This window comes from Salmo trutta, chromosome 19 (genome assembly GCF_901001165.1).
Source record: "Salmo trutta chromosome 19, fSalTru1.1, whole genome shotgun sequence".
Lineage (NCBI taxonomy): Eukaryota > Metazoa > Chordata > Actinopteri > Salmoniformes > Salmonidae > Salmo > Salmo trutta.
In genome coordinates, this window is record NC_042975.1 from 30,947,355 (window position 1) to 30,974,796 (window position 27,442).

The 27,442-nt window shown below is 45.2% G+C and overlaps 1 protein-coding gene across 3 annotated transcripts in view; it reads left to right on the forward strand.

The window, feature by feature from the left end:
- LOC115154335 (mediator of RNA polymerase II transcription subunit 13-like) overlaps nucleotides 1-27,442 on the forward strand; it is a 143,200-nt gene that overhangs the window by 77,881 nt on the left and 37,877 nt on the right. For 2 of the 3 annotated variants that reach the window (XM_029700461.1, XM_029700463.1), the window contains 6 exons: nucleotides 11,796-12,011; nucleotides 14,010-14,213; nucleotides 18,175-18,337; nucleotides 18,954-19,052; nucleotides 24,201-24,962; nucleotides 26,427-26,643. In XM_029700461.1, the coding sequence (XP_029556321.1) occupies nucleotides 11,796-12,011; nucleotides 14,010-14,213; nucleotides 18,175-18,337; nucleotides 18,954-19,052; nucleotides 24,201-24,962; nucleotides 26,427-26,643 (1,661 nt within the window). The remainder of the gene's footprint in view (nucleotides 1-11,795; nucleotides 12,012-14,009; nucleotides 14,214-18,174; nucleotides 18,338-18,953; nucleotides 19,053-24,200; nucleotides 24,963-26,426; nucleotides 26,644-27,442) is intronic. The other variant, XM_029700462.1, reaches the window with a different exon arrangement.

Sequence of the window (27,442 nt, forward strand, 5' to 3'; positions counted from 1 at the left end):
TACCCCTTCCTCTGTCCCTCCCCATCTATCCCCATGTTCTGCTTTTCCCTGTCCTCCTACTCTTCCTCACTTACCCCTTCCTCTGTCCCTCCCTATCTATCCCCATGTTCTGCTTTTCCCTGTCCTCCTACTCTTCCTCACTTACCCCTTCCTCTGTCCCTCCCTATCTATCCCCATGTTCTGCTTTTCCCTGTCCTCCTACTCCTCCTCACTTACCCCTTCCTCTGTCCCTCCCTATCTATCCCCATGTTCTGCTTTTCCCTGTCCTCCTACTCTTCCTCACTTACCCCTCCCTCTGTCCCTCCCCTATCTATCCCCATGTTCTGCTTTTCCCTGTCCTCCTACTCTTCCTCACTTACCCCTTCCTCTGTCCCTCCCCATCTATCCCCATGTTCTGCTTTTCCCTGTCCTCCTACTCTTCCTCACTTACCCCTTCCTCTGTCCCTCCCCTATCTATCCCCATGTTCTGCTTTTCCCTGTCCTCCTACTCTTCCTCACTTACCCCTCCCTCTGTCCCTCCCTATCTATCCCCATGTTCTGCTTTTCCCTGTCCTCCTACTCTTCCTCACTTACCCCTCCCTCTGTCCCTCCCTATCTATCCCCATGTTCTGCTTTTCCCTGTCCTCCTACTCTTCCTCACTTACCCCTTCCTCTGTCCCTCCCCATCTATCCCCATGTTCTGCTTTTCCCTGTCCTCTTACTCTTCCTCACTTACCCCTTCCTCTGTCCCTCCCCATCTATCCCCATGTTCTGCTTTTCCCTGTCCTCCTACTCTTCCTCACTTACCCCTTCCTCTGTCCCTCCCTATCTATCCCCATGTTCTGCTTTTCCCTGTCCTCCTACTCTTCCTCACTTACCCCTTCCTCTGTCCCTCCCCATCTATCCCCATGTTCTGCTTTTCCCTGTCCTCTTACTCTTCCTCACTTACCCCTTCCTCTGTCCCTCCCCATCTATCCCCATGTTCTGCTTTTCCCTGTCCTCCTACTCTTCCTCACTTACCCCTTCCTCTGTCCCTCCCTATCTATCCCCATGTTCTGCTTTTCCCTGTCCTCCTACTCTTCCTCACTTACCCCTTCCTCTGTCCCTCCCCATCTATCCCCATGTTCTGCTTTTCCCTGTCCTCCTACTCTTCCTCACTTACCCCTTCCTCTGTCCCTCCCTATCTATCCCCATGTTCTGCTTTTCCCTGTCCTCCTACTCTTCCTCACTTACCCCTTCCTCTGTCCCTCCCCTATCTATCCCCATGTTCTGCTTTTCCCTGTCCTCCTACTCTTCCTCACTTACCCCTCCCTCTGTCCCTCCCCCATCTATCCCCATGTTCTGCTTTTCCCTGTCCTCCTACTCTTCCTCACTTACCCCTTCCTCTGTCCCTCCCCATCTATCCCCATGTTCTGCTTTTCCCTGTCCTCCTACTCTTCCTCACTTACCCCTCCCTCTGTCCCTCCCCATCTATCCCCATGTTCTGCTTTTCCCTGTCCTCCTACTCTTCCTCACTTACCCCTTCCTCTGTCCCTCCCCATCTATCCCCATGTTCTGCTTTTCCCTGTCCTCCTACTCTTCCTCACTTACCCCTCCCTCTTTTCTCCACCTCTCCCCTGCTCCCATCCTCCTCTTCATCTCATTCTCTCTCTCCCTCCACCTTCTTTTTCCTCTTCTCATTTCTTCCTCCCTCTGTCCCTCCCCCTCCCTCTAGCCCTCAGAGGGCTGTCCCCACTAGCTGAGGTCTGCTGCTGGAGACATCTGTACAATTAGCGTGTCCCAACGGCAGCAGCTGTAAAAGACACACAGAGGACAGAGAGGAGGGAGCCTACAAAAAAAAACTGCAACAAAATAAATCCTAACAAAAGAAAGAGGAGGAGAAGGAGGAAAGCTTGAGGGAGCGATCATTACACCAGGCACAAGGCTTTGCCTTAGGTTAACTAACAAAATGCCTACCCCACTCCTTCCCATCTCCTCCCTTCCCACCTGGAACCTAATAACGGTGATCACTCTGTCCATTCTCTGATCTGACTGGAGCGCAGCACTGCACAGGGAAAACCAGCTGCAGTCATTCTTTCCTCCCCTAGCCTCACAGTAATAATGTCAATTTAAGTTAGAGCCTGGTGCTGTTTAAATGAAAAATTAATATAAATGTAAACAAACACTGTATAGCCTCAAAACATGGTTAAAAATAAATAAATGATATGATGGATGGTCAGTTCATGGCATCCATAGCTCTTTCTATGAATTTGATAGTGGTTACATTTCTCCAGCCCCATCCTTCAGCTTTTTACAGAAATAGTGGCGGGAAGACGCTTTGTAATTGTTTCAACTGCGGATTGCCCCTTTAAAACCTCCTGCTCTGTAGATTCAATAGCAGGTTAATGGATATATAAACTCAGCAAAAAAAGAAACGTCCTTTCACTGTCAACTGTGTTTATTTTCAGCAAACTTAACGTGTAAATATTTGCATGAACATAACAAGATTCAACAACTGAGACATAAACTGAACAAGTTCCACAGACATGTGACTAACAGAAATGGAATAATGTGTCCCTGAACAAAGGGGGGGTCAAAATCCAAAGTAACAGTCAGTATCTGGTGTGGCCACCAGCTGCATTAAGTACTGCAGTGCATCTCCTCCTCATGGACCAGATTTGCCAGTTCTTGCTGTGAGATGTTACCCCACTCTTCCACCAAGGCACCTGCAAGTTCCCGGACATTTCTGGGGGGGATGGCCCTGGCCCTAGCCCTATCCCTCACCCTCCAATCCAACAGGTCCCAGACGTGCTCAATGGGATTGAGATCCGGGCTCTTCGCTGGCCATGGCAGAACACTGACATTCCTGTCTTGCAGGAAATCACGCACAGAACGAGCAGTATGGCTGGTGGCATTGTCATGCTGGAGGGTCATGTCAGGATGAGCCTGCAGGAAGGGTACCACATGAGGGAGGAGGATGTCTTCCCTGTAACGCACGGTGTTGAGATTGCCTGCAATGACAACAAGCTCAGTCCGATGATGCTGTGACACACCGCCCCAGACCATGACGGACCCTCCACCTCCAAATCTATCCTGCTCCAGAGTACAGGCCTCGGTGTAACCCTCATTCCTTCGACGATAAACGCGAATCCAACCATCACCCCTGGTGAGAGAAAACCGCAGCTCGTCAGTGAAGAGCACTTTTTGCCAGTCCTGTCTGGTCCAGCGGCGGTGGGTTTGTGCCCATAGGCGACGTTGTTGCCGGTGATGTCTGGTGAGGACCTGCCTTACAACAGGCCTACAAGCTCTCAGTCCAGCCTCTCTTAGCCTATTGTGGACAGTCTGAGCACTGATGGAGGGATTGTGCGTTCCTGGTGTAACTCGGGCATTTGTTGTTGCCATCCTGTACCTGTCCCGCAGGTGTGATGTTCGGATGTACCGATCCTGTGCAGGTGTTGTTACACGTGGTCTGTCACTGTGAGGATGATCAGCTGTCCGCCCTGTCTCCCTGTAGCGCTGTCTTAGGCGTCTCACTGTATGGACATTGTAATTTATTGCCCTGGCCACATCTGCAGTCCTCATGCCTCCTTGCAGCATGCCTAAGGCACGTTCACGCAGATGAGCAGGGACCCTGGGCATCTTTCTTTTGGTGTTTTTCAGAGTCAGTGGAAAGGCCTCTTTAGTGTCCTAAGTTTTCATAACTGTGACCTTAATTGCCTACCGTCTGTAAGCTGTTAGTGTCTTAACGACCGTTCCACAGGTGCATGTTAATTAATTGTTTATGGTTCATTGAACAAACATGGGAATCAGTGTTTAAACCCTTTACAATGAAGATCTGTGAAGTTATTTGGATTTTTACGAATTATCTTTGAAAGACAGGGTCCTGAAAAAGAGACGTTTCTTTTTTTGCTAAGTTTAGATAGCACAGCTTTCCACTTTGTCTGTCTCTCTTCAGTCACTAGTATGTGTCAGTAGATGTATGCTATATCAGGGTTTGGAAAGTATTTCAGATAGTGGACCAGACCTTTAGCTACTGTACTGTACTGCCTCTGCTCGTTTTCTAACATACCAACCTGCCAATACCATGTATGGGACTTGAGGTTGCAGACTTGAAGATATGCTGCTCTATGTGTTTGGTGCCATAGTGCACAGGCAAATGGATCAATGGGTTTAATGTGGAGTCAATTGTCCTCTGGTCATCAAATTATCTTCAATTAAAGATGGCGTTTAATGCTCTGTGGTGGGACCACTCATGTTACCAGTACTTTATGTCAGAGCACTGCCCTTCTATGAATGGGTGGTGGTTGTGTATTTGACATCAGTACAAACAAACCCGCAGAATTCCCAGGGTGTGTGTGCTGGTATGTGTTCTCGCCATGAGATATGTGTCTGTTTTAGCAGACCGAGCATAGCGGCAGAGAGGGGCTGACGTCTGCTAGTCCCCCGCCCTCCTACACCTCCCTTCTTCTACCCCCTCACTCCCTCCCTCCTCTCATCTCTGACAGGCTTGGTTTAGTGTGCGGCAGAGCACTTCAGCCTTCTCAAGATATGACCTCATAAAACAGCGCAGCGTGAATGTAATGAACTCTCAGCACCTTTGACTGATCTGAGCATATTTACCATGTCTTCAGGGAGATGGAGACAGAAAGAGAGAAGGGGACGGAGGGAGGGTTGTGTATTCTGGAGTGGACAGCGTAGAACATCAGAGGTGTGTATGATTCAGTCAGTCTGTTTGTTTCCTATTGTAGTCTCTGAGGAAACTGGATGTTCACTCAATTGTCTGGTGAGGTCACCATCCACTTACTAGCTACTATGGCCCCTCCATTTAATCTCAGTGTGGAGGGAATATGAATATAGATTGACTAGCCTTCTCCTTGAAATGTCCTGACCTTGAGTGGCTTGCATTTAGCTGGCCAGCACTGTGTGTGTTCTAGATGTTCTCTCTCTGTGAGACTGCCTTTTCTCACCCTTCTCCCTCCCTCCCTCAAGCCAGCCAGCCAGCCCCTGTTAGTTTCGAGTTTTAATGTCACGTGTACAAATACAGTGAAATGCCTTTCTTGCAAACTCAACCCAGTAATCAATAACAATGTAATACAAAAAAATAAGAAGAAATATATGAAGAACACAACTAAGTGAGCATACTAAATACAGATTGATGGAGAAGGATTCAGTATGTATAGGGGTAAGGTGACTAGGCAATAGGATATAAGATTAACAGAGTAGCAGCAGCTTGTATGTGAGTGGGTGTAGAGTCAGTATAAATGTATGTGCATATTATGTGTGAGTGAGCAGATAATGGAGTGAGTATGTAGGGCCCTGTGAGTGTGTAGGGCCCTGTGAGTGTGCATAGAGACAGTGTAAAAATTAAAGGTCAATAAGGGGATACAGCGTTAACTCAGATAGTCCGGTGAACTATTTTCTTAGCTATTTCTCAGTCTTATTGCTTAGAAGCTGTTCAAGAGCCTGTTGGTGCCAGACTTGATCCACCGGTACTGCTTGCCGTGCGGAAGCAGAGAGAATAGTCTATGGCTTGGGCGGTTGGAGTTTCTAAAGATTTTCCAGGCCTTCCTACCACTACGCCTGAAAAAGATGTCCTGGATGGCAGGGAGCTCGGCCCCAGTGATGTACAGTGTTGTCCGCACCACCCTCTGTAGCGCCATGCGATCGAGGGCGGTGCTATTACCATACCAGTTAGTGATGCAGCCAGTCAAAATGCTTTCAATGGTACAGCTGTTTAACTTTTTCTCAACATCCTGAGGGGGAAGAGGCACTGTCGCACCTTCTTCACGACTGTGCGCATTTGTTTGGACCATTTTAAGTATTTTGTGATTTGGAAACTGAGGAACTTGAAGCTCTCGTCCTGCTCCACTGCAGGTACGTCAATGTGGATGAAGGCGTGCTTGTCCCCCATTTCTTGTAGTCCACGATCAGCTCCTTGGTCTTACTGACATTTAGGGAGAGGGTGTTGTTCTGGCACCACATTGCCAGGTCACTGTAGGCTGACTTATCGTCGCAGGTGATCAGTCCACGCAGTCTTGGGTGAACAGGGAGTACAGGAGGGGACTAAGTACATACCCCTGTAGAGCCCCTGTGTTTAGGGTCAGTGTGGCGGAGGGAATGTTGCCTACCCTTACCACCTAGGGTCAGCCCGTCAGGAAGTCCAGGATCCAGTTGCAGAGGGAGGTGTTCAGACCCAGAGTCCTAAGCTTGGTGAGGAGCTTGAAGAGGACAATGATGTTGAGCTGTAGTCAAGGGGACAATGATGTTGAACAGCATTCTCACATGGGTATTCCTCTTATCTGCAGTGCATTCGGAAAGTATTCTGACCCCTTGACTTTTTCCACATTTTGTTATGTCCCAGCCTTATTCTAAAATTGATTACATTTGTTTTTTTCCCCCTCATCAATCTACACTCAATACCCCATATTGACAAAGCAAAAACCAGTTTATAAAATTAAAAAAAACTGAAATATCACATTGACATAAGTATTCAGACCCTTTAGTCAGTAATTTATTGAAGCACCTTTGGCAGCGATTACAGCCTCGAGTCTTCTTGGGTATGACGCTGGAAGCTTTACACACCTGTATTTGGGGAGTTGCTCCCATTATTATCTGCAGATCCTCTCAAGCTCTGTCAGGTTGGATGGGGAGCGTCGCTGCACAGCTATTTTCAGTTCTCTCCAGAGATATTAGATCGGGTTCAAGTCTGGGATCTGACTGGGCCTCTCAAGGACATTCAGAAACTTGTCTTGAAGCCACTCCTGCGTTGTCTTTGCTGTGTGCTTAGGGTTGTTGTCCTGATGGAAGGTGAACCTTAGCCCCAGTCTGAGGTCCTAAGCGCTCTGGAGCAGGTTTTCATCAAGGATCTCTCTGTACTTTGCTCCGTTCATCTTTCCCTCGATCCTGACTAGTCTCCCAGTCCCTGCAGCTGGAAAACATCCCCACAGCATGATTCTGGCACCACCATGCTTCACTGTAGGGATGGTGCCAGATTTCCTCTAGACTTGGCGCTTGGCATTCAGGCCAAAGAGTTCAGTATTGTTTTCATCAGACCAGAGAATCTTGTTTCTCATGGTCTGAGAGTCATTTAGGTGCCTTTTGGCAAACTCCAAGCAGGCTGTCATGTGCCTTTTACTGAGGATGGCTTCCGTCTGGCAATGATGTCCTTCTGGAAGGTTCTCCCATCTCCACAGAGGAACTCTAGAGCTCTGTCAGAGTGACCATCGGACGGGCGTTCAGCTCTGGGAAGAGTCTTCTTGGTTGTTACAAACTTCTTCCATTTTAAGTATGATGGAGGCCACTGTTTTCTTGGGGACCTTCAATGCTGCAGAAATGTTTTGGTACCCTTCCCCAGATCTGTGCCTCAACACAATCCTGTCTCGGATCTCTACGGACAATTCCTTCGACCTTATGGCTTGGATTTTGCTCTGACATACACTTTCAACTGTGGAACCTTATATAGACAGGTGTGTGCCTTTCCAATTCATGTCCAATCAATTGAATTTACCACAGGTGGATTTCAATCAAGTTGTAGAAACATCTCAAGGATAATTCATGGAAACAGGATGTACCTGAGCTCAATTTCGAGTCTCATAGCAAAGGATTTGGATATATTTCGTTTTTTTATTTTTAATCATTTGCAAAAAAATAAAAAATAATCTGTTTTCTCTTTGTCATTATGGGGTATTGTGTGTAGATTGATGATGAAAATGTTTAATTTAATCCATTTTAGAATAAGGCTTTAACGTAACAAAACATGGAAAAAGTCAAGGGCTCTGAATACTTCCGAATGCATTGCATATACAGTATATACAGTTGAAGTCAGAAGTTTACATACACTTAGGTTGGAGTCATTAAAACTCATTTTTCAACCACTCCACAAATTTCTTGTTAACAAACTATAGTTTTGGCAAGTCGGTTAGGACATTACTTTGTGCGTGACACAAGTCATTTTTCTATCAATTGTTTACAGACAGATTATTTCACTTATAATTCACTGTATCACAATTCCAGTGGGTCAGAAGTTGACATACACTAAGCTGACTGTGCCTTTAAACAGCTTGGAAAATTCCAGAAATGATGTAGTGGCTTTAGATCAGTGGTTCTTAACCTTGTTGGAGGTACTGACCCCCACCATTTTCATATGCGCATTCACCGAACCCTTCTTAATTGGAAAAATGGCTCTCTTCACCTTGAATTCAGCGAGCGTTGTGTTCTTGTATTGTCCATCTCCATGCAGCTTAAGGAAGTGTTCTCTTAGTTTTGCCGGTGCTAGACTAGAATTGCTCAACTTGGCATTGCAAATCATGCAGTTAGGACGCTGACTCTCATCACGTTCCGTTATACATGTGAATCCATATTGTACATATTCGTCCGACCACTTTCTTTTTTTGCTCGACATAGTTAGTATGAAGGGATTAAAATATTAAGAAAGAAATCACACGATGTACCATCACGACAGTCACAATTCGACTACTGAGCGCGCCAAATTCCCTGCAGCACAGATAGGCCAAGCGATGTTGCGTGATCACCTGCAGCCAATGATGGCCAAGCGGGGCGTGTCATCACGAATCATATGAGTCGGGTGTGTGTCTTGACCTCCGCCGAACCCCTGAGACTGACTCACCGAACCCCTGGGGTTCGATCGAACCCAGGTTAAGAACCACTGCTTTAGATGCTTCTGATAGGCTACTTGACATAATTTGAGTCAATTGGAGGTGTACCTGTGGATGTATTTCAAGGCCTACCTTCAAACTCAGTGCCACTTTGCTTGACATCATGGGAAAATCAAATTAAATCAGCCAAGACCTCAGAAAACAAATTGTAGACCTCCACAAGTCTGGTTCATCGTTTGGAGCTATTTCCAGACGCCTGAAGGTACCACGTTCATCTGTACAAACAATAGTACCTAAGTATAATCACCATGGGACCATATCAGCCCTCATACCGCTCAGGAAGGAGATGTGTTCTGTCTCGTAGAAATGAACGTAGTTTGGTGTAAAAAGTGCAAATCAATCCCAGAACAACAGCAAAGGACCTTGTGAAGATGCTGGAGGAAACAGGTGCAAAAGTATCTATATCCACAGTAAAACGAGTCCTATATCGACATAACCTGAAAGGCCACTCAGCAAGGAAGAAACCACTGCTCCAAAACCGCTATAAGAAATCCAGACTATTTTTTGCAACTGCACATGGGGACAAAGATCATTCTTTTTGGAGAAATGTCCTCTGGTCTGATGAAACAAAAATAGAACTGTTTGGCCATAATGACCGTTGTTATGTTTGGAGGAAAAAGGGGGAGGCTTGCAAGCCGAAGAACACCATCCCAACCGTGAAGCACGAGGGTGGCAGCATCATGTTGTGGGGGTGCTTTGTTGCAGGAGGGACTGGTGCACTTCACAAAATAGATGGCGTCATGAGGCAGGACAATTAGGTGGATATATTGAAGCAACATCTCAAGACATCAATCAGGAAGTTAAAGCTTGGTCGCAAATGGGTCTTCCAAATGGACAATGACCCCAAGCATACTTCCAAAGTTGTGGCAAAATGGATTAAGGACAACAAAGTCAAGGTATTGAAGTGGCCATCACAAAGCCCTGACCTCAATCCTATAGAACATTTGTGGGCAGAACTGAAAAAGTGTGTGCGAGCAAGGAGGCCTACAAACCTGACTCAGTTACACCAGCTCTGTCAGGAGGAATGGGCCAAAATTCACCCAACTTATTGTGGGAAGCTTGTGGAAGGCTACCTGAAATGTTTGACCCAAGTTAAACAATTTAAAGGCAATGCTGCCAAATACTAATTGAGTGTATGTAAACTTCTGACCCACTGGGAATGTGATGAAAGAAATAAAAGCTGAAATAAATCATTCTCTCTACTATTATTCTGACATTTCACATTCTTAAAATAAACTGGTGATCCTAACTGACTTAAGACAGGGAATTTTTATGAGGATTAAATGTCAGGAATTGTGAATAACTGAGTTTAAATGTATTTGGCTAAGGTGTATGTAAACTTCCAACTTCAACTGTATCTTGTGTCTATCTGCCAAAAGTCAAAGAGATTAGTTATTTTTTTCCCTGTGCTTCCTACAAGGAATTTGTCCCTCCTTTCTTCTCCAATCTGCTCCCCGTACACATGCATGCTTTTCTGAAGGAAGAGCAGCATCACAACTTTATTCATTTGCCCAATTTCTCTCGTTCACTTTCGCTTGTAAATGTCCCCACTACTGGCTTTGCAGTTAGTTTAGGTTAGTTTTCGCTTGTTATCATTTAGCTGTGTGATTTCGCTATTAGTTTGTGCAAATTTTGTTAGCATTCTGGTAATAGAGGCCTAATGGGATTGTCTTGTGTTTTTAGCTCCCCCTTGTGTGCAATGCCGTTAATACCGTAAATCCCGTGATGAGAGACGGACGGTATGATGATATGAAAATCTGGATACCACCCAAGCCTAGTATACACCCTTATGTTATAGACAGATTATACTAGGGAAATTGTTATACTAGTGAAATTGTGTTTCCATAGCTAGGGCTGTCTATAGCTAGGTTTCCATCCAATTGTCGACAGATTTTTGTGCAGATATTTTAAAATCTGCATATAAAAATGTCTTCCCACCAGTGATATTTCCATCATATTGACTTGTTGCTGATTAAAGGCTGTGCGTGATGAGGCAGTGCATATGAAACTACCTTTTGTTGTTAAACTACACAAGTTAAATGGGTTATACAAGTTAATGGGTTTCTATCGCATTTTCAACTCGACTGATGGTTTTCTCACAAAAATGTTGCGTTATGTAGTGAGTGTGCCCACTCTGGTATTGGCATGTGTACTCTATTATTATTATTTTTTTTTACCTTTATTTAACTAGGCAACAGCTCGCAGATACGGTGCGGGTATAACCTACAATACATGATGAGATTATTATGGACAAAAGCACAAGATAATTTGTATTTGTCAAACGGCAGCCAAGCATCACTGAACATGTCACCAGAGTAAGACCCTCAATATTTATTAGAACGTAGCATCAAGCTCATTATTGTGCACCTTCACCACCGTGAAGTTCTCATCATAACTTATTTAATATGTAGCTAGTAAACTGCACGCTTGCCAAGTCGTAGAGGGAGGACCACGCAACAAGTCATCGCGTGACTCCAAGTTTACTTTGATATGATGGTTATTATATTAATATTTGCGCATAAAAGCGTTTCCACTGACATTTATCGCATAATTAATTTTACCGGCACAAAAAGATCCAACCTTGTCTAGTGTATTTTATTTTGACGATCTTTGGAATGTTTACAGACAAATGATCAGTTTCTACCAGGCCTGTTATATACTTTATTCGCATAAAAAATGTTGGATGAAATCTTGGTTACTGAGGACTTGTAAAGAGTAGAATCAACAACCTCTGCAACAAAGACTGTTGCTTTGTGAGAATGTGTTTAAGTTCACATTTAGTCATTGTTATGTAAATGTCAGCTGAAAAGTACCAGTGACCTGGCATTGTCCTCAAGTCAGAGCAGATCCGCCGGAAACATGGCCCAGTGAGACATGGGTGCCGGTCCATGTAGATGGAAACAGAAAAGTTTGAGCCTTTTGGGTAAAACAGTGGGGTAAATTCTGTATGGAAATATGCACCAATCCTGCACCAGTATGAACACTGGATGGGCTGGGGGCAGGGATGGAGGGATGGGGGTGATGGGTGGAAGGGGAATGGATGAAAGGAGGATGCAGTATGATGGGGATGGGGATGTATTCTGAAGTAACATAGCTTCTGTACTGAGACTGGCTGTGTGTATCTCTTTTTCTCTCTACCTCTCTCTCCCTCTCTCCCTCCAGTCATCCTTAGTCCGTTTGGTCTGAACGGAACTCTGACGGGTCAGTCATTCAAGCTGTCAGACCCTCCCACCCAGAAACTGATAGAGGAGTGGAACCAGTTCTATCCCATAAGCCCCAGCTCTAAAGACAAGGACAAAAATGACTCGCCATCGGAGGACAAGATGGAGTACATGGACTGGGAGGACGACTCGCTGGCCGCTGTGGAGGTCCTCGTTGGTAAGACCTCTCTCTCGCTAACACAGACCCCTTGACTTTTTACACATTTTGTTATGTTAAAGCCTTATTCTAAAATGGATTAAATCGTTCCCCCCCCAATATTCTACACACAATACTCCATAATGACAAAGCGAAAACAGTTTTTTAGACATTTTAACAAATGTATAAAAAAACTGAAATACCTTATTTACATAAGTATTCAGACTCAAATTTGAGCTCAGGTGCATCCTGTTTACATTTATCATCCTTGAGATGTTTCTTCAACTTGTTTGCAGACCACCTGTGGTAAATTCAATAGATTGGACATGATTTGGAAAGGCACACACCTGTCTATATAAGGTCCCACAGTTGACAGTGCATGTCAGAGCAAAAACCAAGCCATGAGGTTGAAAGAATTGTCCGTAGATCTCCGAGAAAGGATTGTGTCGATTTCACAGATCTGGGGAAGGGTACCAAAAAATGTCTGCAGCATTGAAGGTCCCCAATAACACAGTGGCCTCCATCATTTTTAAATGGAAGAAGTTTGGAACCACCAAGACTCTTCCTAGAGCTGGCCCCCCGGCCATACTGTGCAATCAGGGGAGAAGGGCCTTGGGAGGGAGGTGACCAAGAACTCGATGGTCACTCTGACAGGCGCTCCAGAGTTCCTCATTGGAGATGGTTGTCCTTCTGGAAGGTTCTCCCATCTCTGCAGCACTCCACAAAGCAGGCCTTTATGGTAGTGGCCAGATGGAAGCCACTCCTCAGTAAAAATCACATGACAACCCACTTGGAGTTTGCTAAAAGGCACCTAAAGGACTCTCAGACCATGAGAAACAATACTCTTTGGTCGGTTGAAGCCAATACTGAACTCTTTGGCCTGAATGCCAAGCATCACGTCTGGAGGAAACCTGGTACCATCTCTACGGTGAAGCATGGGGGTGGCAGCATCATGCTGTGGGGAAGTTTTTCAGTGGCAGGGACTGGGAGACTAGTCAGGATTGAGGGAAAGATGAACGGAGCAATGTACAGAGAGATCCTTGATGAAAACCTGCTCTTGAGCGCTCAGGACCTCAGGCTGGGGCTAAGTTTCACCTTCCAACAGGACATCGACTCTAAGCACAAAGTAAAGACAACGCAGGAGTCACGCCCTGACCATAGAGAGCCCTTGGTTCTCTATGGTGTTTTGGTCAGAGTGTGACTAGTCATTGTATTTCTATGTTGGTGAGTTGTATGGTTCCCAATTAAAGGCAGCTGGTAATCGTTGCCTCTAATTGGGGATCATATTTAGGTAGCCTTTTTTTCCACCTGTGTTTTGTGGGATATTGTTTTGAGTGAGTGCATGTAGCACTACGGTACTTCACGATCGTTGTTTGTTTCTTGGTTTGTTTAAGTATCACTGAAAATAAAGATGTGGAACTCCAATCACGCTGCGCCTTGGTCCGTCTCTCCTCACGATCGTGACAGGAGTGGCTTCGGGACAAGTCTTTGAATGTCCTTGAATGGGCCAGCCAGAGCCTGGACTTGAACCCGATCGAACATCTCCGGAGAGACCTGAAAATAGCTGTACAGCGACGCTCCCCATCCAACCTGACAGAGCTTGAGAGGATCTGCAGAGAAGAATGGGAGAAACTCCCCAGATACAGGTGTGCCAAGCTTCCAGCGTCATAACCAAGATGAATTGAGGCTGTAATTGCTGCCAAAGATGCTTCAAATAAGAACTGAGTAAAGGGTCTGAATACTTATGTAAATGTGATATTTAAATTATATATTTTTTTACACATTTGTAAAAAACTCTAAAACAGTTTTTGCTTTGTCATTTTGGGGTATTGTGTGCGATTTAATCCATTTTGGAATAAGGCTGTAATTTAACAAAATGTGGAAAAAGTCAAGAGGTCTGAATACTTTCCGAATGCACTGTATATGGAATGGAAAAAAGGATGGAGGTTCCATTCCTGCACGGATCACATACACATACTTAACCGCTAATAATGAGTGGGTGTTTGTCTCTCTCTCCAGGTGGTGTGAGGATGGTGTACCCAGCCTGCCTGGTGCTAGTGCCCCAGTCTGACATCCCGGCTCTGGTCCCCCAGGGGTCCTCGCACTGCACCGCCGTCTACTCTGGTGGCCACCAAGTGCCTGCATCCCAACGAGACCCTGCCATCTCCTCAGTCACCCTCACGCCCCCAACCTCACCCGAGGAGGCCCATACAGGTACAACGAGTACGTGGATAGAAACATGTCAACCTATATTTTAATCTGTCTATATATTATAGATTAGGTCAGTGGTCACCAATCGGTCGACAGCGATTGACTGGTTGATCTCCAAAGAATTTCTAGTCGATCGGCAAACGTTCCTGTAAAAAAAGAACAATAAAGCTGGGTTCCTCTTTTTTTATTAGTCTCTTGCTGTTGGTGGTAGGTGCACCCAGCTCAATCTGCGCGCCGGGTAAGCGAAGGGTTCCGATTTTGAACCATTTAATGTATCTGAAGGTATAAACTCTACCTTCCTGGCGGGCCCAGAGCGCAAATCAAGTGCACTATAGGCTTACCGGCTGGCCAATCGGATGGCACATATGCATATCTGCAGTAACGTAGCAGGCATAAAAGAAAGTTACAGCAAAGTTGATACTGCAAGTTTTGAAAACTTTTACAGTGCCTTGCAAAAGTATTCATCCATCTTGGTGTTTTTCCTATTTTGTTGCATTACAACCTGTAAATTAAATATATTTTTATTTGGATTTCATGTAATGGACATACACAAAATAGTCCAAATTGGTGAAGTGAAATGAACAAAATAACTTAAATAATTTAAATTATTTATTTATTTTTTATTTAAAAAAAACAAAGTGGTGCGTGCAGGGCATATGCACCATATGAAAAGTGGTGCGTGCTATGAAGCCCCTAAATAAGATCTGGTGCAACCAATTACAGCTTTTTGGCCATCAAGGAAAATGCTATTTCTGGCGCAAACCCAACACTCATCACCCCGAGAACACCATCTCCACAGTGAAGCATGATGGTGGCAGCATCATGCTGTGGGGATGTTTTTCATCGGCAGGGACTGGGAAACTGGTCAGAATTGACAGAATGATGGATGGCGCTAAATACAGGGAACTTGTTGAGGGAAACCTGTTTTTCAGTCTTCCAGAGATTTGAGACTGGGACGGAGGTTCACCTTCCAAAAGGACAATGACCCTAAGCATACTGCTAAAGCAACACTCGAGTGGTTTAAGGGGAAATATTTAAATGTCTTGGAATGGCCTAGTCAAAGCCCAGACCTCAATCCAATTGAGAATCTGTGGTATGATTTAAAGATTGCTGTACACCAGTGGAACCCATCCAACTTGAAGGAGCTGGAGCAGTTTTGCCTTGAAGAATGGGCAAAAATCCCAGTGGCTAGATGTGCCAAGCTTAAAGAGACATACCCCAAGAGACTTGCAGCTGTAATTGCTGCAAAAGGTGGCTCTACAAAGTATTGACTTTGTGGGGGGTGAATAGTTATGCACGCTCAAGTTTTCTTTTTTTTGTCTTATTGTTTGTTTCCCAATAAAAAGTATTTAGCATCTTCAATGTGGTAGGCATGTTGTGTAAATCAAATGATACAAACTCCCCAAAAATCTATTTTAATTCCAGGTTGTAAGGCAACAAAATAGGAAAAATGCCAAGGGGGGTGAATACTTTCGCAAGCCACTGTAAAACCATGACTAGAGAGAGACTGTCAACAAATACAGCGAAGAGATGCTGTTTTTATGAGTGACTTCATGTTTCAGTTCTTACTCAGCACTGTCAACACTTTTTATTCAACGTGTACACATCCTTCCTACTTCCACTCGCACTACAACCAGCACTGCAGCTGTAATGAAAGAGTAGGAAAATGTATCAATAGGCTTGGGTTGTTATTGCTAGCGGCTTGTTTTTTTTTATAGAGGAATATTTCACTTTCTCTGTTCATAGGAGTAACAACATGAATTTGTGCATGAGGCAGAAATAATGCAGTGTGACTTGAGTTTCACCATCAGCTGGAAGACGGTGTCCCCTTTTTGGTCAGTGTCAATGAAGGAAAGGGACAGCGGAGGGGCGTTGCGAGGCGGACCCTCAGTCTGCTGCTCTCTCCCTCCGCTGAGACTGAACATCAGATGCAGGCACCATCAGCCTAGTAAAATAACAATATAAAGCAAATTATTTTTAATTTGAGAAAAATGGATTCACTTTTTAAATGCTAGTTAATGATTTTATAGTTATCACATTTCACATTGGATTTATTAACTACAAAAAAGGTTAAGTATTTTTATTTCATTTCTGGTGCCACTCTGCACACACAAGCTTGTTAGCTAGCTAGCTTTCGTCTAACGTTAAGCCAACTCTCTGTTCAATGACATTTGAAGTTCCTTTATAGAAGCTGCACTTCGTAGGTATAATTTGGTCAGCCTAATTCAGATAATGTCATAACAACATGTCATAACAACAAGATGCCCAGCATTTCAAGCCAAGCCTCCTCCATGCTTTCTTGCTCACTCCCCACCCAAAAACATTCTGTCGCATCTCGCGTCCTACACTTGTCTGTCTAATGCATGTAAATAGCTGGCCCATTCCATAGCAAGCTGCTCTATCCGCACTGATTGGTTAAGTAATTTAATGTTGAGCTAAATGTATAAAAACATTGATTTCAGAGGTTTAAAAAGGAACAGAAAGGAATGATATAAACTGTTACATTGTTTGGGTTCGAACCAGTCCAGAACTTTATTTTGCTGGTCGGAACAGTGGCACGAAACGAAGAATAAAAAAAGAATGATTCTGTTCAGAACAACTGGCCTTGTGGTTAGTGTCTGACCTGAGATTGGAAGGCCGAGTCATACAGAAGACTGTAAGAATGGGACCTGATTCGTCTCTGCTTGGCACTCAGCATTAAGGAGATAGATTGGGGTAAGGCCCTGCGATAGACTAGCATCATGTCCAAGGGGGTGTACTTGTACATCAAGCTGCCTCACGCTACAGAAACAGGAGATGAGCTGTTCTGGCTCACACAAGCAAAGGCTCTGGCAAGGCTACTTACATTACATACTTACTCAGAACGAAAAGATTGGAAAGTAATTTTAGTTCCAACCCCTGCTACATTGTAACCGCGAAGCGGCTACGATGCTTACTTTTGTAACTGAATGAAAACATTTTAACGATATGATTTAACTGATTGACGTGTTGGAAATAGATGGCAAAAATGCAGAATGGTGTTGAATGCCTGTAAACAGCTTGTGGATAATTTTTCTCCCAAAAATGTAATCATGTAATAATATTAGGCCTACTGATTATTTCTCAGTATCTACTTTGCTAGCTACTCATTGACAGCCCGCGAGCTACCGGACATGCAGTTTCTCATGAGAATCTCAATTGCATAGTACTCGTGTCCTCTCTCCTCGCTTCCTTCTCAAAACCCATTGGATGAGAAAGCCAGAGGTCCCTCCCCTCTGACCTTCTCCAATGAGTTTTGAGAAGGAGGCGATGAGAGAGGGCACAAGCAACTGAGATTCTCCCAGAGTCTGAGATACCTCAAAGCCTAATCAGACATGCCCATGCTCATCATGGTTCTTACAGGCAAAGTGAAATTACAAAATTTGCCCGTGGTGCATGCTGCTCAAATTATATGTAACAACACCCTGAGTGCATCGGACATTAAACAATGATACAAATGTAACAACAGGTCAACAAAATAGACAAAAAGACCAGTGGTGCTACTAGTGCTTTCTAACTGCTCTGTTCCAAAACACTGGAGAGACGCAGCGAAGCAAAACTTTAGAGAGGGCAAAACCATTCATCTTCCGAACGACGGGGGTGCAAACTGCAATCTTTTAATTAATTATATAGTGTATAAAATGGGCATATCTATTTTTATACAGACTAGCTCAAAACATTACTAATAATCACAAATTGCCCAATGGATCAGGATACTTTTGTGGTAACAAAATACATTTGGGGTGCAAAAACATATGTTTGCAGCACCTCTATTTTGAAAGTGGGGATGCAGCTGCTCCATTTGTTTTATTGCTCAGGTGCCTATACCCCCATATAGTGAGCAGTGGTCAAGAGGTGTGTTGTCAAAGCTGGTAATTTTAGGACAATAAATATTGTCACTTGCGGTTTGATGAGCCGATTCATAACCTCTCCCTCCCATCCCTCCCTCCCCCAGTGGACTCCCAGTCGGCTCTGAAGTGGGTGAAGATGTCGTCGGCTGTGGACGGCTTCAGTGTGGACAGCGCCAGTCACCACGAGGGGAAGATCCCTCGCAGGCTAGCCAGCCAGGTGGTGGAGAGGGTCTGGCAGGAGTGCAATATCAACAGAGCTCAGAACAAGTATGTCTGTCTCTGCTACTGTCTCAGCACACACACACTCTCAACCAAAGCCCTAGAAGTAGAATTGCTATAGGCGTGTGAGCTGCACGATATGGGCAAAATATGTATTTGCAATTTTTTTTACAGAATATCACGATTTAGATTTGACTTGCGATATAGATCAAAACACTTGGGTGAACTGTTGGAATCATAGAAATAAAATGATTTACATTAAGAAGCAAAGTGGAAAGCAGCATCGTTCTTGTTTGGAACAATCTGTTGACTGCATTTGACCTAACAGAACAGCATGCAAACTTATAGTGAATCTAACAGTGAGGAGAAGGAACTGAGCTGCTTGAGTGGCAGAAGGCGGGGCTTGGTGTGTGTGGGAAGCAGCTGCAAGAGGAGAGAGGGAGAGAGATGACAAATGGAGTAAACTAACAAGGCTGAATGGCATTTAAAAGTGTTACATGAGATATAGAGCTCTTGCATTATGGATATTGTGCATGTCAATATTGTACACGCCTTCACAATGACGCTTCATTTACCAAATGGATATTTTAGAGAAGTATAGTAAGAAACACAATGGACAAATGGTTAATGTTTTGAGTCAATGGTTGTGTGTTGTGTTGTCCAGGCGTAAGTTCTCAGCGACAGCCAACGGTACCTGTGAGGAGAAAGTAGGGGCCTGGGACTTTGTAGAATCAACACACAGGTCAAACTGCAACTGCTCCAGGTAAATGATGCATACTGTGTTTATTTGTTTGTTTATTTGTGTTCCTCTTGTCTAGGACCTGTAACCTAAGCCCTCTGTAAGGGGATAAACTTCTAGTTTATTGTGTAGACACAAGCTTGCCTTTTAAGGAAGTCTTACTCATTGGAAGTCTTACTCGGCAAAACAACATTCGATACGTCAGTCTAAAATCTGAGATGTATTTTAATCTCAATGCATATGACATTCATCTCTATTTGTCTGTTAAGTAACAACCCTGTCAGGGTTCAATAGTAGTGCACAATCTAGGGAATTGGGTGTGATTTAGGACCCAGGGGAGAGACCCCGGGGCCACTCCGACCTCTAGAAGGCCTGTGTAGGGAGATAGCTGGTCTAAAAATGGAGAGTGTCTGTAGACCCTAATGTTGACAAATGTGCTGCATCTAGAGTGGGTTAATTTGTGGATGTGAGGTTGACTGTTGCCAGGCTGTTTCTGTTTGGGGGTTGGGAGACAGACAGACAATATCACATGTGCGTGTGCGTGTGCGTGTGCGTGTGTGTGTGTGTGTGTGTGTGTGTGTGTGTGTGTGTGTGTGTGTGTGTGTGTGTGCTTGTGTGTTCTCTCTGAAGGGGAAAGGCTGCAGTCAGCATGTCCCGCTGCTGTCTCCTGGCAGACACATACACAGCGGCAGAAACACACGTCACACTGCAGCTTGCACAGAAATAGGTGCTTGACAAATCGCCGAATACAACAGGTGTAGACCTTACAGTGAAATGCTTACTTACAGGCTCTAACCAACAGTCAAAAAAAGATATTAGGTGAACAATAGTTAAGTAAATAAATAAAAACAGCAGTAAAAAAGACAGTGAGGCTATATAGCGAGGCTATATACAGTAGTGAGGCTATAAAAGTAGCGAGGCTGCATACAGACGGTTAGTCAGGCTGATTGAGGTAGTATGTACATGTAGATATGGTTAAAGTGACTATGCATGTATGATTAACAGAGAGTCACAGTAGACACTCTGCACCTTTATGTTCTCTCTCTGGGAGTTTGCTTTGTGTATGTTTGTGTCTTTTTGCTTGAGGAGCACTTTCACTATAGATTGGGGGAGCCGCTTGTTCCCCACTGGTGGTGTGAGGGAAGGCAGGCTGTGTACAGGGATGCAGTGGGAGAGACCCAGACGCCAGTCACACCTCTAGAAGACCTGTTTAGGGAGATGGCTACTCTAAATGTAGTGGGTTAATGTGTGGATGTGAGAACTGACTTTGGGGAAGTCTGGCTAGAGGTGTTAATTAGTTGGAGGGAACCTAGAGCAGGGCTTCTCTAACTCTTTGGGGCTTGGGACCCCTGTTGTGAAAGCAAATTCATCAGAGACCCCCTCATTATCAGAACACACCTCTAGTGAGAGAAAAATAGCATACAAGGAGTTCAACTATGACTTTGGCAGTGCATGACTGGATGAACCAAGTCTCAGGAAGGAACATTTTAAAGGCCCATCTCTGAGCATTGGATCATTTTTTTTCCAGTTTTCAAGCACATTTCCTGCAATTCTACACATTTTGTCACGGGGCAGAGAATTTTTTGGGGTTGTTGCCGCTTTAAAGCTAATTCAAAATAATTGAAAATGAATGTGGATACCAATATACCAATATCTCTGTGAACTTCCCAGGTCTATTTTCCTGTATTTTGTATACATTTCCACACTATGAGGTTGGAATAATACTGTGAAATTGTGAAAATTATGATAAGGCCCTTTTAGGTAAGAGCTGTTTGAAAAGACAGCCTGAAATGTCTGCCTGTTTTGGTTGGTGTGAATTTTGGCCTTCTATGGTGACATCATCATGCAGTAAATGAGTTAATATACCATTAAGAAAAAGACCAATAAAAGCACATTTTCAGTTTTCCCATCCCACAAACAACTCCTAGACAGTTCTTACTTGAGAAATTGGTATTTTCTAAGAAGCTATTTCTATTTATCTTTGACCATTTTAATTGAAAACAATCACAATAAGGTACTTAATTGTTACCCAGATTTGATATTGAGATAAAAAAAATGGCTGCATTTATGAACATAAATTGTAGATAATAATATTACATTGTATTGTATTGCACCCTCTAAAGTTATTCCGCGGATCCCTTGGCCAAAATTTGTTTAATCTGTTGTCGTTAGTAATATTCATGAAAACAAATGAAATGTAAAGAAAGAAAGAAAAAAAAACGTAGAGAAACCCTGACCTTTAGAGTACTGGAGGATTGAAAAGGGAATTCCTGTGTGTGCAGCACAAATTCTAATGGCTATCGGCTTGGCTGCAGGAAGCTGTGTGTGTGTGTGTGTTATTGTTTACCCACTCTGCATATTGTTTTTGCTGCGTCTTGCCGCTCTCTGCCTGCTGACAGTTAAGCAGCCCGGTTATATTATAATCCTGTGAAGTAGTGGGAAGGACAACAGCTACCTCCCTCCCTCAACATGCTGCCTGCTCCACAACCACAAGAGTAGCCTGTGGTTACCGTGCTGACAGACCACCAGCCAAATAACATCCCGGTGCCCCCTCTAGCCGAGCTGACCCTGAGTTTACCCCCCTCATCCCGCTCCTCCCCCCACAGCCACATAGCCTGACTTTAGATTTATTGCTCCTCGGCAGTGGTGTAAAGTACTTAAATAAAAATACTTTAACGTACTACTTAAGTAGTTTTTTGGTGTAGCTGTACTTTACTATTTATATTTTTGCCAACTTTTACTTCACTACATCCCTAAAGAAAATAATGTACTTTTTACTCCATACATTTCCCCTGACATCCAAAAGTACTTGTTACATTTTGAATGCTTAGCAGGACAGGAAAATTGTCCAATTCACGCTATTATAGACCAAATCCCTGGTCATCCCTACTGCCATTGATCTGACAGACTCACTAAACACAAATACTTTATTTGTTAATGACGTCTGAGTGTTTGAGTATGCCCCTGACTATTTGTAAATAATGGTTTGCTTAATATAAGGAATTTGAAATTCTTTATACTTTTACTTTTGATATTAAGAATATTTTAGCAAGTACATTTACTTTTGTTACTTAAGTATATTTAAAACTAAAGACTTGTAGTATTTTACTAAGTGACTTTCACTTTTACTTGAGTAATTTTCTATTAAGGTATCTTTACTTTTACTCAAGTATGACAATTGGGTAGTTTTTCCACCACTGCTCCTCGGTCCCCTTACAGTGAAACATGAGAGGTAACTTAGTGGCTGCCTCTCCCCGGGCCTAAACTGGGGACAGTGTGTGTGTGTTTGAGTGTTGACAGCAGAGGTGGTGGTGGTATACACTGGGCCAGGGTCAGCAGTAACAGGCAGGCTGGTTAGCAGGGGAGCTTGACTCAGCCAGAGCTTTATGGGGTCTGGTCACGACGTGACACACACGATGGTCACAGAGGGGCCAGACCAGGTGTCTGACAGGGCAGCCTAGAGAGCTTTGGGGGCCTAAGGGCTGGGGACCACCACAACACATTCCAGACCATTTAAACCCAACCAGAAACAGGTCTACTTCCAACCTGGGTCATGTTCAGTAGGGCACACACGTTTCACTCAATAAACACAGCCTTTGGGGGGAATGCTCTATTCTAGTGGGTGTGAGCTAGACAAGATGCATGGTTTTGGTTGTGGTTAGGAGGCCAATAGAGTGCAGAATAATAACATCAGTTTAAGATGTTTGTTAGAGTAGCATCAGCATGACATGAGGAGTTTATTAGATTTGAGAGGAATTAATTTGTTTATTTTACAGTGGCAAGAAAAAGTATGTGAACCCTTTGGAATTACCTGGATTTCTGCATAAATTGGTCATAAAATTTCACAACAATAGACACACACAGTGTGCTTAAAATAATAACACACAAATTATTGTATTTTTCTTGTATATTTTGAATACATAATTTAAACATTCACAGTGTAGGTTGGGAAAAGTATGTGAACCCCTAGGCTAATGAATTCTTCAAAAGCTAATTGGAGTCAGGAGTCAGCTAACCTGGTGTCCAATCAATGAGACGAGATTAGAGATGTTAACATCTCACCTGGATGTTCCACAGCGCTACTGGCAAAATGTTCTGTGGACAGATGAAACTAAAGTTGAGTTGTTTGGAAGGAACACACAACACTGTGTGGAGAAATACAGGCACAGCACACCAACGTCAAAACCTCATCCCAACTGTAAAGTATGGTGGAGGGAGCAGCATGGTTTGGGGCTGCCTCAGGGCCTGGACAGCTCGTTATCATCAACGGAAAAATGACTTCCCAAGTTTATCAAGACATTTTGCAGGAGAATGTAAGGCTCTGTCCACCAATTGAAGCTCAACAGGAGTTGGGTGATGCAACAGGACAACGACCCAAAACACAGAAGTAAATCAACAACAGAATGGCTTCAATAGAAGAAAATATGCCTTCTGGAGGGGCCCAGTCCTGACCTCAACCCGATTGAGATGCTGTGGCATGACCTCAAGTGCGGTTCACATTAGACATCCCAAGAATATTGCTGAACTGAAACAGTTTTGTAAAGAGAAATGGTCCAAAATTCCTCCTGACCGTTGTGCAGGTCTGATCCGCAACTACAGAAAACGTTTGGTTGAGGTTATTGCTGCCAAAGGAGGGTCAACCAATTATTAAATCCAATAGTTCACATACTTTTCCCACCCTGCACTGTCAATGTTTACATGGTGTGTTCAGTAAAGACATGAAAACGTATAATTGCCAGATTGGTCCTTTGACTGGTTACATTGACTTTTAACACAAAGCAAATGGGAAAGTAGGAAGTGAAAGATCTACAGCTTACTAATTGGGAATAAATGTAATGAATGTGTTTCATACTATTTGCTCAGTATAAATCTGCATTAAATATGTATGCAATATAAATCTGCATTAAATATATTTTCAGTATAAATCAGCATTAAATATGAATTCAATATAAATGTATAAATCTCATACACCTGACTTTGAGTCTGAATTTAAATGTTCTGTAGATCAGTTTGTTCTTGGTTATTGATTGAAGTAGATCAGTGTTGCCTCTCAACACTGTTTATTGAGCTAATGAATGCACAACCTTAACACAGGTGAACGAATGGCATTATTGTTTGTCTTGCAGTGAGACATGTAAATGACATGCTTTCTCTTCCTCTGTTTCCTTCCAGGCATAAAGCCCTGAAACAGCGAGGTGGTGGTACCCCGGGCCAGCCCCAGTCAGCAGGCCAGCCCACCCACACCCAGCCACCCACCAAGCACAAGACTGGGGGTGACAAGCCAGAGAAGAGCGACAAGCAGACCAAGAGGCCACAGACACCCTTCCACCACCGCAGCGCCGCCTGCGATGACGTTACCATGGAGACGAAGGCGGCAGGCCAGAGGCTTGCCATGAGGGCCCAGCAGGAGGGGGGTCGCTTCCCTGGCCTCCACCCTGCCGACGGAGTCACCAAGACCCCCCAGCGGCACGACGGAGGGGTGGGTAGCGCCGGTGGTTCCTCAGAGATGACAGGTTCCCCCCAGCCCCCTCCCCTCAGCCCCCACCCCTGTGAGCGCGACAGAGGAGAGGAGACGGGTGACGGCTCTTTAAAGAACCCCTCCACCCCCCACAGCCAACACTTCTACCAGCCACCCCCGGAGCCCTGCCTGGCGGAGCAGAAGGGTGGCGTCAGGGACCACCATGGACTGGATGGCCTGGCCCAGCACTTCCACCACCCCCACACGGCCTACCCACCCGAGCCCCTGGAGCCCACTGTGTACGTAGGCTCTGCAGTCAACCTGGAGGAGGATGGCTCCCCGGCGCCATGGAGGTTCTTCAACATGCCCAGGAGGAAAGAGGCCGCAATACCCACGCCAACGCTGCCTTGGGACAAGCTGAGGGACAGGGAGAGAGACGAGGCCTCGGGAGGACAGGAGGTGGTGTCTGTCACTGAGTGAGTGTCTATCTCTGTTCATTCATTCATTCTTATCTCCCCATTGATTTAACCATTCAACTCCCACTATTGCCCATAGAGGGTGCTAGAGGCCCCCAGCCATTTACTGACTAACTGGTCAGCCATCCAACCCTCCATCCCTTCCCATCACCCCCTCTGGCACACAGACAGACGGGCCCCTTTTTCAGTACCTCCAACATTCTAGAAAATAAAAGTGATTGAAAGAGCAGTGATGCACAACCGGGCCTCCCCTCCCTCCCCGCCCCTGCCTTAGAATGTTCTGTGGTGGCGCTGAGCACACATGGCATGTTAATCTCTCGCTATGTGCCCTTTTGACGTCATACATCACTAATGTGCATGGCCAGCACTGCAGCAGAGACTGGAGAGAGCTTATTGATCCCCCCAACACACACACACAAACAAACACACACACACACACACACACACACACACACACACACACACACACACACACACACACACACACACACACACACACACACACACACATACACACATACACACACAGGGCCCCAGAGATGGAGGGATAGGGTTAGGGTTATATAAATAAATGGATCCATATATCTACACCCTCGCCAATACAACTCCCCCTGCTTCCTTCCTCTCTACCCTGAACACGTGAAGGAGGGTGGTATCTTCAAAGCCTTGATGCCAGAGCAGAGGTGTCGCTTCACTGAGAGAGGCAGAAGATAGAAGTGGACTCGAGAGAAAGGGATGTGGAGGGAGAGACGGATGCAAAGAGTGACAGAGAGGCTGAGACGGACTAGGATCGGTGCACCGGAGAGCAGGCAGGCAGGCTTGCCGTCCGGCCAGGCCGAGCAGTGGCGGTCTTGGGAATTATCAGAGGGGTTATACAATTTCAGGGATGGATGCTGGACAGTGCTGTGGGCAGGACTATGGACAGCAGGGCTATGGACAGCAGGGCTATGGACAGCAGGGCTATGGACAGCAGGGTGCGGAGAGCAGGAGGGAGTAATCCTGGTGGCCGGGAAGCAGCTCTAAATGGCTGCTAATCTCTGGCCGGGGCCACTGCGCACTGTCACTTCGCATCACAGCCTAGCTGGAGAGAGAGAAGGAGAGAGAGAGGGAGAGAGAGAGAGAGAGAAGGGACCTACATGAGCTGGGTCCCTCCCCCTCAGAGGGGCCCAGCGGGGCTCATTTAGTCTAGTAACATCTGAACAACAATATCAACAACTAGAACACAGGCCCATAGTCATAGGAAAGATTATTCACAGATTACGTTGAAAAAGAGACATGCATAGCAACAGATTAAAATGTCCTCATGCTCTTTCTCCCCACAATGTTGATAGATGATCTGCACAGCCATATAGGCCTAAACAAACAGTAACTGCATCCCACTCTGTTATCAGTAAATGACTGTACTATGTGGCCCTATTTATCATAATGAATATTCTGTCCCCTCACCGTGTCTCTTGTTCCCAGGCTGATGGCCACATCTAAGCAGCCTCTGAAGGTGTCTGAGGAGCGCGTGCAGATGTACATTCAGCGGAGGAACCAGTACCTGGCCGCCGCCATCACCGACGATGACCACGAGCCTGAGGTGGATCCCTACGCCTTCGAGGACGGGGACGTCAAGTTCTCCTTCTCCGACAAGAAGGACAAGATGGGTGGCGAACGCCAACCCGGGAAGAAACACAAGGTAGGGCTAAATGTACAACTTGATCAACTGGGGGCGGCGGCAGGCAGGCTAGCAGTTAAGAGTAACTGCAAGGTTGCTGGTTTGAATCCCCGAGCCGACTAGGCACAAAAAAACTATCCTGTAAGTCACTCTGGATAAGAGCGTCTACTAAGTGACTAAAATTGTACATGTAACTGGGGGCGGCTGAGGCAAATCCTTTCCTCCCCTCGCTGCTGACTCCAACTTGCCACTGTTTGTGACGCCCTTTAGGGTCAGGAAGTAGGAAGAGTTTGGTTTAGGGTCACAAGATAAGGCGTCAGCAACCCTGCACTGTAAATGTGTCACTAGCTGTATTCTGCCCTCGTTTCCAAAAAATCTACTGCTCAGGAAGCCAGCTCCAGCTCCCTTTGTTATCCCAGTAGAGAGATGCCAAAATAGTTTGACTCTGTAATTTCTCATTTTGTTTGGTTTTGTATTTTCTATCTGCCCCATCTCTCACTCTGCTAGCCTGTGGGCTCAGTCTCGCTCTGCTAGCCTGTGGGCTCAGTCTCGCTCTGCTAGCCTGTGGGCTCAGTCTCGCTCTGCTAGCCTGCCTGTGGGCTCAGTCTCGCTCTGCTAGCCTGCCTGTGGGCTCAGTCTCGCTCTGCTAGCCTGCCTGTGGGCTCAGTCTCGCTCTGCTAGCCTGCCTGTGGGCTCAGTCTCGCTCTGCTAGCCTGCCTGTGGGCTCAGTCTCGCTCTGCTAGCCTGCCTGTGGGCTCAGTCTCGCTCTGCTAGCCAGCCTGTGGGCTCAGTCTCGCTCTGCTAGCCTGCCTGTGGGCTC